General features: G+C 44.5%; 1 protein-coding gene and 1 pseudogene across 1 annotated transcript; both read right to left on the reverse strand.

Annotated features, from left to right (window-relative positions):
- Positions 1 to 466: 466 nt before the first annotated feature.
- On the reverse strand, positions 467 to 3,962 carry LOC146766308 (uncharacterized; annotated as a pseudogene).
- Positions 3,963 to 4,268: 306 nt separating this feature from the next.
- Positions 4,269 to 6,131, reverse strand: LOC144247010 (uncharacterized). The gene has a single exon (XM_077786209.2). It carries the CDS (start codon positions 6,018 to 6,020, stop codon positions 4,752 to 4,754), a length of 1,269 nt encoding a protein of 422 aa, XP_077642335.2. The 5' UTR covers positions 6,021 to 6,131; the 3' UTR covers positions 4,269 to 4,751.
- Positions 6,132 to 12,615: the final 6,484 nt, after the last annotated feature.

Genomic DNA, 12,615 nt, shown 5'->3' on the forward strand with positions numbered 1-12,615 from the left:
CTGGATGTGCTCGAGCATCTCAACATCCTTCCCAAACGGAGGGCCCAGAACTGGACACAGCACACGAGGTGTGGCCTCCCCAGTGCTGAGTGCAGGGGGAGAATGACCTCCCTGCTCCTGCTGGCCACACCATTCCTGACAGGGGCCAGGAGCCATTGGCCTTCTTGGCCACCAGGGCACACTGCTGGCTCGTTTTCAGCCAGCTGCTGAGCAATGCCCCCAGGTCCCTTTCTGCCTGTGCACTGTCCAGTCATACCGTCCCCAGCCTATAACGCTGCAGGGCGTCATTGTTGCCAAAATGCAGGAGTTGGCACTCGGACTCACTAAACTTCATCCTATTGGACTCTGCCCATCCATCCAACTGTTCCAGGTCTCCCTGCAGAGCCCTCCTACCTTCCAACAGATCGACACACACTCCCAGCTTAGCGTCATCTGCAGATTTACTAATGAAAGGCTCAATCCCCTCATCCATGTGGTCTATAAAAATATGGAACAGAGCTGGCCCAGCACAGAGTCCCGAGGGACACCACTGGTGACTGTCCCCAGCTGGATGCAGCACTGCTCACCACCACTCTCTGGGCCAGCTATGCAGCCAGTTCTGAGCCCAGCACAGAGTGCTCCTGTCCAAGCTGTGGGCTGCAGCTTTTCCAGAAGTGTGCTGTGGGAGACAGTGCCAAAGGCCTTGCTGGAATCCAAACAGACACACCCACAGCCTTTCCTGCATCCACCAGGAGAGTCACCTAGTCATAAAAGAAGATCAGGTTGGTCAGACACAACCTACCCCCAGGATCCTCCTTCCCACCCTTTTTGTGAATGGGTTCACATTGGCCAGCTTCCACTCATCTGGGACCTCACCAGTGAGCCAGGGCTGCTGGCAAATGATGGAGAGCATCTCTGCAAGCTCATCTGCCAGCTCGCTCATCACCCTGGGGTGGATTCCATCTGTTCCCATGGATTTATTGAAGCGATACGCGGAATAAATAAATAGACTCGACAACTCGATGTAGTTATGAAGTGGGTATGTATGACAGCGCCCGGCACAAGTGAGATAGCTCTCCAAAATCTTGTGCCCCGAGCTGGAGTTTGTCCCACAATTTTATTCACAAAGGTGTTCCATATGCAATGCATTACACAACTTTTCTATGCATATTCAACCCCTAGCCCCGCCTGTCTTCGCCTCTCATGCTAAATAGGTCCACGCCCTTCTGGGCATGCGTGGTTTTTTGTGGTGATCTTTAGGGGATCTCTTGTGGTCTTTTGAGGCTGATACCATAGTCTTCCTCTGCATTGAACTTTTGAACTCTTCTCCTCTGCGCATGCGCTTTTAGTCTTCTGCTATCTTATCTGGATAAGTCCATCATCCTTGACAGAGGGGCCTTCTTATCTGAGTTCTTTGCATTCCTGGTCTTCTCTGGTATTTGTCTTTTTGCAAGAAGCTTTAATTTTTTTTTTTTTCTTCTCTCTTTCCTATGTCTTTTGCGCCATGGCAGAGGTTTCTTAAAATTCAACACATGATTCTACAAACATGATACATTCATTTTTTTGATACATTCTTTTTTGATACATTCATTTTTGATACATTCATTTTGTTAGCTCAAGTGATCTCTGGAAAATCTCTTATTTCAGTCCCCCCTTTTCTTAAAAGATAGTAAATTCTTTTACTACAGGGGTCCTGGTCTACATTTTATCCCACTATTATGACAGTTTTCTTTTAGCAGGATTCCATGAATTCTAGAGAGTGAAGTCAGAATGGCCACACGTTGTAACATATTCCAATTCCACAAGAGTGTTAAAATAGACATTATTAGACTTATAGTAACTAATATTAATAAAACAATAATGGGGTGACACAGAGTGTTCATGATCCTCATTGCAGTCGGTGACCATCCGAATAGTGCATCCCACCAGTTATGACTTCCGTCTTGTTTTATTCTTTGCAGGACTCTGTTTATTTTAGTTACGTCATGATGGACTGTAACCAGAGTTCTCTGCCCATTCTTGTGAATCTCTTCTATAATTTTGATTAGATCTTGATGTTTCATTAATTGTTTTACCAGGGTTAAATTCATTCTAATAGGTGTGGGTGGTAATTCATTGTAGGTTGTGTAGTTTGATTTTATGAACTGGTGGGATACGACTGGTGCTGAGTATATAAAGTCACACCCAGTAATCTTGATGAAGTTGCAAATGCAGAAATTGGAATTATTTTTACTAGATAAGGGGACTTTGTTTTTATTAATTTCTATAACATTACACACAGTTCTCAAACACACACAGCCATTGCCTATATATACTAGTATAGTTTATTGGTTGGTGTCTGGGTGGATTTCAAAGTGGCAAATGCCCTGATCAAGGCATATGTCTTGAGCACTAATCAGATTACTCTCACAGATTAATCCCTGTTGTTCTCGAGCAATGCAAGGCTCTAGGTTAATGGTTTGCCATTTCCCTTGGTTTTTCCAGGCCCATGCCCTGTGTTCTGAGGGGTATAGTACTGACTTTTCATGACCCAACCCTAGAGCAACAATGGGGTGAATAGTGTGAACCTTTGGCATTACGAGTAGTGAGCACAAAGGCAGTAACAGTGTTAGTGGTAGGATCATATGTAAAATTTACCATGGTCCACCAAGACCATGAGGTCTCTCTCAAAGTCTGTAGCACTGTCCCAGACAACTTTTCGTATTTCAGCTGGAAACACCCCTTCACTCCCTTTCCTTATGATTAAAGCAGCTGTTGACTGTATCCATAATTGCGCTTGTATACAGCTAAGGGCTAAAGATATGTTCTCTTGAGCTCCTTCTAATGCATCTACCAGTAAGCTATGGTCCTGATCTTCAAAGTCTCTCCATTTTGGCAGCACTCTTGAGACTTGCCACTGACTATTTCCTAGTGCTAATAGAGATGACTGTAAAGGCTGTTTTAATTTTTTCAGATCGCTAGTTGCTATAGCTAATTTATTCATTAATATTTCTGAGTCAATCCCATTCAAAACTTTTAACCCGGTCCCTAATATCCCAGTTAAATCCCTTCGCATTCTATCTCGGAGGTGTACTTGTTTTTGTAGCCACTTTGTCCATCCTTCGAAGGATGACCTTAGGAAAGGGGAGCAGGCTGGCTGAACTGTCGAGATATTAGCTTGCATTAACAGTTCAACACGTTTAAGGGACCATTCTGGGTTAAATAACAGTTTCTGTTGACCCGTATTCCTTATAACATATGGCCCGATTTCATAAACTCTGGGTTCAAGATTGAATGGTATATTTTGGGTTTGCGCTTGAGTGCTGGAGTGGGTTGTAGTAGGTTTGGCTATAGCACTTATTGTAAATTTGAAAGACAGCCCAATAGTGTCACGGGCCCAGAGGCAAACCACATCAACAGTTTGTCTTAATTTGAATTTGTACCAACAGTCTAATTCACTTGGATGATTGCAGATCTTCTGGCGCTTATTCACACTGATTTGGGTTACTTTATTGTGGGTAGTCCCATTAATCATCCGACACCCTATTTCAATTACCTCTTCTACGGTCCCTTGAAGTGACCACAACTTCTGTTTTTGCCACTCTTGTTGTGTATATATTTGGTTACTGTGCATGACAAGAGTTGTTAGATTTAAACCTTTTAAATCGGAAGACTTCCCCATGGATCCCATGTATTGAGTAAAGGCTTGGGACCAAAGCCATTTAGCGTTGTTCTGACTAGGTTTACCTTCTAATTGTTGGAATACAGCTATGATTGTAAACAACATTTCAGCAAGAGTCCCCGTCCACCATGATACATTCATTTTGTCCGAGTAAATTTTAGTTTCAGTTCACCATCACCCGGTGTTATCTTCCAAGTGTCTTCTGGAGCTTTCTTAACCCGGCTGTGGTGAATCCACGTGTTTTGTTCTTTAATCTTGATTGCAGTGAAGGTAGTAAGGAGTACTTGGTATGGTCCCTCCCATTGTGGTTCCAGGGCTTTCTCTGTAAGAGACTTAACATATACATAGTCTCCAGGTTGTACGTCATGTACCGGTGCATCCAGCCCTGCACCCTGAGTTCCAGCCACATATTTCTCGATTGCTCTAAGTTATTTATTTAGAGCGATCATATAGGAGGTTAGTGATACGTCCTGGGCAGACGTTCCCTTCTGCACCCCATATGATCTCCCATAAAGTAATTCAAAAGGACTCAGTTTTTCTTTGGTCCTGGGTTTAGTTTGAATCCGCAGTAGTCTAATGGGAGGGATTGAGGCCACGGCAAATTAGCCTCCTGTCCTAGTCGTACAATTTGCTGTTTGATCAAATGATTCATTTTCTCTACTTGACCACTGGATTGTGGGTTATATGGGGTGTGAAGTTCCCAATCTATGCCCAAGTATTGGCTCACCTCCTGTACTAATTTTGCAATAAAATGTGATCCTCTATCTGAGGAGATTGTAGCCGGGACCCCGAATCGTGGTATGATTTCTTGTACCAATACCTTAGTTACTTCCCGAGCTTTAGAAGTCCTAGTGGGGAATGCTTCTGGCCATCCTGAAAAGGTATCTGTTAAGACCAATAGAAACTTATACCCCCCTTTTCTTGGCAATTCCGTGAAATCAATCTGCCACTGTTCCCCGGCCCCTGGCCCTTCCCAATCTGGCCAAGTTTTGGTTTGGGAATATTCTTGGGGTTTGTCTGGAGGCAAAGGTCACATTGTCGAGTCACTTGAGTGATGGTGGCTCGTAAATATCTAGCTATGATTCTTTCATTCAAATATTTATACAGAGCATCAATTCCCCAATGTGTTTTCTGGTGCTCTTCCCTTACTAGGGACCATAATAAATAGGAGGGTATGACTAACTTTCCTTCTATGGTGGCCCATCCCTTTTTGTTCTTGAATCAATTTTGTGTCCAATTTATTGTATTTTGGCTTACCTTCAAGGGAAATTTGCCCATCTGGAATCAGGGCTGCCTCATTTATTATTTCAATTTTTGCTGCTTCTTTTGCTTTCCTATCCGCCAGCTCGTTTCCTTCTTCTAATTCTGAGTTTATCCTCTGATGTGCTTTAATGTGCATGATCACTACTTTCTCTGGCAACTGAACTGCTTCCAGAAGTTGCAGTATTTCAGATGCATGTTTAATGTTTTTCCCTTGAGAGTTCAGCAGTCCTCTCTCTCTCCAGATGGCTCCATGAGCGTGCACTACTCCAAATGCATACTTTGAGTCCGTATATATATATATCTCTTTCCCTTTTGCCAATTCTAAGGCCCGAGTTAGAGCGACTATCTCGGCCTTTTGTGCAGAGGTATTCGTTGGCAGGGGTCCAGATTCTATTACCTCTTTGCAGGTAGTTACTGCGTACCCGGCGTGCCGTTTTCCACTGATGACGTAACTGCTTCCATCAGTAAACCAGACTTCTGCATTCTCAAGAGGGGTGTCCTTCAGGTCAGGGCGGCTGGAATAGGTGGCCTCGATGGTCTCTAGGCAGTCGTGTTCCACCGGTTCGCCTTGGTTTCCACTGAGGAAGGAGGCTGGATTGACAATGTTAGTCACCACTATCTCTACATCATCTTGCTCTACCATAATAGCTTGGTATTTCAGGAATCGCTGTGGGGAAAGCCAATGTCCGCCTTTCACCTCCAGTACTGCAGACACCGTGTGGGATACTAGCACAGTCATTTTCTGGCCCAGGGTGAATTTACATGCTTCTTGGATGTTCACTATGACTGCTGCCACAGCCCTGAGGCACCCAGGCCACCCTTTGGCGGCTGTGTCTAATTGCTTAGAGAAATAAGCAACTGCTCTCCGGTATGGGCCGAGGTCCTGTGCTAATATTCCCAAGGCAATTCCTTGCTTCTCATGGGAGAACAAAAGGAAAGGCTTACTCACGTCTGGCAATCCCAGAGCTGGAGCTGACATGAGGGCTTTTTTCAGTTGGTTGAAAGCCTGCGTAGCTTCCTTTGTCCATTGGATGTCCCTGCTTTCGGTTGCAATTAGTTCATAGAAGGGCTTCACAAACAGTCCATAATTATAGATCCATAATCTGCACCACCCCATAAACCCCAGGAAAGTTCGTAATTCCTTTACAGTTTGAGGTTTTGGGGTTTGACATATTGCTTTCTTCTGACTTTGGCCCAGGCTACGTTGTCCAGCACTGACTTTGTAGCCCAGATAAATTACTTTCTGTTTGACTACTTTGGCCTTTTTCTTTGATACCCGGTACCCTTGGAGCCCCAGAAAGTTCAAGAGGCTTACTGTCCAGGCCACGCATGCTTCCTTCGTTCGTGTGGCTATCAGGATGTCATCTACATACTGTAGCAGCTTCCCTTCCTCGGGAGGGGCTTTCCAGGTCTCTAATTCCTTTGCAAGTTGCTCTCCAAACAGAGTGGGTGAGTTTTTGTATCCTTGTGTGTTGGAGGGATGCCGCGGGAGACAAGACTCATGATATCATGATCATCAAGTCTCAGTTTATTGTGACAGATTACACAGTTTATATATGTTCGTTAATTAGCTCATACATATTGCAAAAGCCAAGCTCATGATTGGTTGCTATGTGACTTGTACTATTATCTTAAAACTATCTTTGTGAAAGATACATGCCTGTCCAGCTGGCCTTGCAGTTAGAACAGCTTAGTACCCCCTTTGTTCTTCTCTATCTACTTCTACATACCAAGCAGTTTCAATATCCTGCTTTCTGCACACCATCTACTCTTCAGGGCCATGCGAACTTTGCAGCAGTCACGTAGCCCTCCCTATTTGGATTAATTTTACAGTATCATGTTCCTTGTTGTTCAACCATTCCTCTGTCAGGCTCTCTTCCCTTGTGGAAGTCTTGTCCACGTAAGTTGGGTCTTTCGCCCACTTTTGGGGCTTTCCCATTCAAATGCAAAAATTTTCTGACTGGCTTAATGGATAGGAAGGCAAAAGAAGGCATCTTTTAAATCTAAAACGGTAAACCAAGTTAATTCGGGTGTTAAGCAAGTTAATAATGTGTAGGGATTGGCCACCACAGGATACAGATCTTCAGTTACCTTGTTCACAGCTCGCAGATCTTGTACTAACCGGTATGACCCATCAGGTTTGCGGACCAGTAGGATAGGGGTATTAAAATCAGACTGACATCCCTTTAATAATCTTAGACGCAAAAAGTTCTCAATTACTGGGCTAATCCCTTCCCTATCCTCCCTCCTCAAGGGATACTGTTTAACTCTGACCAGTTGCTTTCCTTCTTTTAGCTGGATCTGTATAGGGGAAGCATTTTTTGCTCTCCCTGGTACATCAGAGGCCCACACCCCAGGGAATACCTGATCCATTACCTCTTTATCAATTTCTGTTTCTCTTGTGACTTCATTAGTGGTTAATATTAAACTTAATATTTCTACATATTTTTGATTGTTTACCTCCAGGGTCATTTCCCCATTTTTAAATGTAATGGTTGCTTGTAATTGTGCTAGCAAATCTCTGCCCAAAAGTGACTCAGGGGAGTTGGGCATATATAAGAATTTGTGGATTCCCCACTGCTTTTCCAGTTTGTATTTGAGTGGCTTAAAGAAAAATGCCTTTTCAGTTTGGCCAGTCGCACCCATAACTAATAGCATAATTATCTTCTATGGGCATTAGAGCTGTATTTAGTACTGAGTATGTTGCCCCAGTGTCAATTAGGAATTTTACTTCCTTCTCCATTTCCCCCAGCTTCAGATTTACAACCAGAGGGTCTGCTGGGGTAGTCTCCTCCGGTCCTTCCTATTTTTCTTGCACATGGGCCACTACTCCCCCCGTTTGATTCCCCTGTCCATTTTGTTTCCATTCTGGACAGTCCCTCTTCCAATGGCCCTGTTTCCGACAGTTTGCACATTGATTTCTACCCAACTGGGGGGGGCCTTGCCTGGATGGCCCCTGCCTGCTGCCATATTTTCCTCTTTGTTCTTCCTGTACTATTGCTACTAAATTTTTCATCCCTCGTTTATATCCTTCTTCCCTGTTGCTAAAGACCCTCCAAGCTTCTCCCAGTAGAGTTTCTAAATTCCGGGCGTTTTCTACTCGAATCTTTTGGAGTTTGCGCCTAATATCCCCTGTGGACTGCCCCAAAAATAGATTAACTAGTTGTTGTATCCCCACCTCAGATGCAGGGTCTAGTGGTGTATAGCGCCGCATTGCATTTCTCAAACGGTCTAGGAACTCTGTGGGGGATTTCGAGGGTCCCTGTTTAATAGCATATAGAGCTGACCAATTTATGGTTTTAGGCATTGCTCTTTCCACTCCCAATACCACCCAGTCTTGATATTTCTTTAGCCTTTGTCTCTCTTCTGGTTGGTTTGGGTTCCAGCCCGGGTCTTGAAGTGGAAAATGTTCCCTTAGATCTACTTGTTGTTGCCTAAAGTGATCTGCTACCAGATCTCCTGCCGTTTTTAGAACTAACTGCTTTTCTGTTTCAGTGAATGCATCTAATAACAATTGAATTTCACCCCAGTCTGGGTTATGTTGCTTCATAATGTATCGTAAACGTTTAGTAGTGTTGACTGGGTCATTTCGGTAATCTCCCGCAACCCTTTCCCATGCTTCCAAATCAAGGGTGGAGAATGGTACCTTAACTAGTACCTTTTCTCCCTCCAATGTTATTGTTTCTCGTAAAGGAGCTTGCAATATTTGTCCTCTGGTTCGAGATGCAACTGGGCTGCTTATGGGGGTTGGAGCGTGTGTTCTTTCTGAAGGAAGAGAAGGGGTAGATGGAACAGGTGGTGTAGGTGGTATAGGTGATGCAGGTGATGCAGGTGGGGTGTGTAGTGTAGGTGTTGCAGGTGGTGCTGATGCCTCTCCTAAGTTCTCACCCCTTCCTTCTTGCCTTCCTAAGTGAGGACTAAATAGATCGCTTGGATCTTGTTCTTGTTCTTCTAGTGCTGTGCGATAAACTTTATCTATCCTGGTACACCTTTGTCCTATACTACAGGCTGAGCAGCACCGTTTAAGTTTCCCCATTTTGCCTCTGTTTTCTTTTTCAAGAGCTAGAACAAGGGGATCAGAGGGGGCTTTGATGCTACAGTCCCTTTGCCAATCCGGCTTATTTCGGAGGGAGAAAAACATATCACAATAAGAAACTTCCTCCCATTTCCCTTCCCTTCGTAAAAATAGCATTAGCTGTAACAAGGTATTATACTGTAATGTACCTGTAGGAGGCCATCTGGCCCCCTCCTCTAGGCAATAGAGTGGCCACCAATGGGAGCCATATTTGATTAAACTCTTTATATTTTCCACACCCCCTTTGCCTGCTATTTCTTTCCAGTGAGCCAAGATGCATCCTAATGGACTGGCCTTGGATACTTCTGTACTTTGTTTTGCTCCCATTATGTCTCTTTAACTTATTTTAATCACATATGTAACTTGTTGTTTGCCGCTTCCGCACAAATTATAAATTCCTACGAGTTTAATCCAGACTATTGGGAAAAAAGAAAAAAAGAGAAATTTTTTTTTTAATTTTTTTTTTTTTTTTGTTGTTGGAACTCAGCAGCAGATGCTCTCGATCCTGAATGGCAGTATCACCGCATAACAAACTCTTAGGAACCAGTGATGCTTGTAAGTGGTGATTACAAGTCCTAACTTGTACTAGCTGCGCTAGTAGCTAGCCGTGTTTAAAGCGATCTTAGAAACCGCGGCTTGTGCACGCCCACTGCACTATTGGCCAGACCGGGCTTTGAGCACTTTTGTTAGCTCTGAGCTGCGCTCTCATTGACTGGAGGCAGCCCTTGCCCTGTATGCACGCTGCTTCTCAAGCAGATGTGCCCATCTGTTCTATCAGATAGTGCTGACTGAGAGCCACCTCAGCCCCGCACTTTCAAGATCGCCACGCCGCGCCGCGTCCAGCTATCTTAGCACTGCTGCGCTTCACCCTCTTAAACTCACACAGACACCTACACATATGCAAGCACACACATCCGGATGTAACAAACACACCACACTGAAACTGGGATTTCTCCCTTTCCCCAAACTGCTCTATCGACCACGGGGAAACCTTCCCCCCCTCCTCCAACTGCGCAATCAGTTTTTGGGGGGTGCTACCTCTCTCCCTCCCCGAGCTGCACAATCAGCCTTGGGGGGGGAACCTCTCCTCCACCGATCTGCTTGCAAGCCCCATTGGCAAACCTGTGTGCAAAAACGTCTTAATGCGACTTATCAGTGCCTTTCCTTAACAAAAGAAAAGAATACATACCGCTTTTGGTCTGCTTATCGACGGGCCATGGTCTGCTCTCCGTAGTGTACAGCCGAGGCACAGAGTCCCTCCGGGGAAGTGCCCCGTGGCGCCTGAGGGTGTCTGCCCTCAACTGGACCCACAGATGAGCAGAGAAGTCCTGCCACGGTTGCCAAATGAAGCGATATGCGGGATAAATAAATTGACTCCACAACTTAATGTAGTTATGAAGTGGGTATGTATGCCAGCGCCCGGCACAAGTGAGATAGCTCTCCAAAATCTTGTGCCCCAAGCTGGAGTTTGTCCCACAATTTTATTCACAAAGGTGTTCCATATGCAATACATTATACAACTTTTCTATGCATATTCAACCCCTGGCCCTGCCTGTCTTCGCCTCTCATGCTAAATAGGTCTACGCCCTTCTGGGCATGCGTGGTTTTCTCTGGTGGTCTTTACAGGGGTCGCTGGTGTTCTTCTGAAGCTGATACCATAGTCTTCTTCTGCATTGAACTTTTGAACTCTTCTCCTCTGCACATGAGCTTTTGGCTTTCTGCTCTGTTATCTGGGTAAGTTTATCATCCTCGACAGGGGAGTCTCCTTTTCTGAATTCTTTGCATTCCTGGTCTTCTTTGGTATTTGTCTTTTTACAAGAAGCTTTAAAGAATTTTTTTCTTTATGTCTTTTGCGCTATGGCAGAGGTTTCTTAAAATTCAACACATGATTCTACAAACATGATACATTCATTTTGATACATTCATTTTGATACATTCATTTTGTCAGCTCAATTGATCTTTGGAAAATCTCTTATATCATCAGGAGTAACATGACCATCCCACCTTAGGAATGGGTTTTGTGAGAAACAACTGCTCACTTTAAAAATTTTAAAATATTTATTAAACATTTACAAAAACATAAGAGAAGGACTACTAAGGAAGAACAGGCCTGGGAAGGCCCCCTACCCCATGGCTGCCTGCCAGGTGGCTGCCCCATCTTCAAGATTGATGCTTCACCTTTTACATTCCTGGAGGGTGCATCATCCACCCCTGGCCCCTCCCAAAGTCTGTCAGTCAACCCTTCTTTGCCCTTTATTGGTGGAATTTATTTCTTGCAGCTGCATTTGAAGATCAGGTGTTGTCACGCTGTGTCCCCCCAGCAGCTAGCTTTTCCATTCCTAACTCTCCCATGCAAGGGGTATATGTCGACACCTATTTTGGTGGATCCCCACCGCAGGGAATGACGTGCATTGACTCCGCGTTTGCAGAAGGCTGAACAAAAGCTTTATTAAGCTTTCCTATATTACTCTATACTAAAAACTATACTACTGCTATACTGAAGAAAAAACCGTGACCCATATAGAAAGTCCAACACAGAGTGGCTCCAGTTGGTCAAATGAAATCAAAACGCCATCACCAGAGTCCAATTAAGAAATTCCTCTTTGGTAAACAATCTCCATAACACAGAGATGTCAGTGTGACATCCCAGAGATGTCTGTGAGATATCACAGAGTGCTACGTGACATCACAGTGTTCTCACTGTGACATCACAGAGATGTCAGTGTGACACCACAGACAGCTGTGTGACATCATAGAGATGTCAGTGTGACACCACAGACAGCTGTGTGACGTCACAGAGATGTCTGTGCGACCCCACAAGAAGATTTGTGACCTCATGGGGTCAAAGTGACATCACAGAGATGTCTCTGTGACGTCACAGACAGCAGTGTGACATCACAGTGCTGTCATTGTGACATCACAGTGATGTCAATGTGTCATCAGAGACAGCTCTGTGACATCACAGTGATGTGACTGTGACATTACAGAGATGCCCATGTGACAACACAGAGAGCTGTGTGATGTCACAGAAATGTCTGTGTGACACCACAGACAGCTGTGTGAAATCACAGTGATGTCACAGTGACATCACAAAAATATGTGTGACATCACAGAGAGGTCTCTGTGGCATCAAATGCAGCTGTGTGACATCACAATGATGACATTGTGACATCACAAAAATATGTGTGACATCAGACAGATGTCATTGTGACATCATAGAGTGCTGAGTGACGTCACAGAGAGCTCACTGTGACATCACAGACAGGTGTGTGACATCACAGTTATGTCATTTTGATATAACAGAAATGTCTGTGTGACATCACAGATAGCTGTGTGACATCACAGTGATGTCATTGTGACATCAACGAGAGCTGTGTGACGTCACAGAGATGTCTGTGAGACATCTCAGGGACCTGTGTGAGGTCACAGCTCTGTCATTGAGACATCAGAGAGAGCTGTGTGACATCACAGAGATGTCTGTGATGCCACAAAAAGATTTGTGACCTCATGTGGCTGAAGTTAAATCACAGAGATGTCTCTGTGACATCACAGACAGCAGTGTGACATCACAATGATGTCATTGTGACATCACAGACAGCTTGGTGACATCACAGTGATGTCTGTGTGACGTCACAGA

This window comes from Lonchura striata, chromosome 12, assembly GCF_050655825.1.
Source record: "Lonchura striata isolate lonStrDom1 chromosome 12, ASM5065582v1, whole genome shotgun sequence".
In the NCBI taxonomy this organism is placed as follows: Eukaryota; Metazoa; Chordata; class Aves; order Passeriformes; family Estrildidae; genus Lonchura; species Lonchura striata.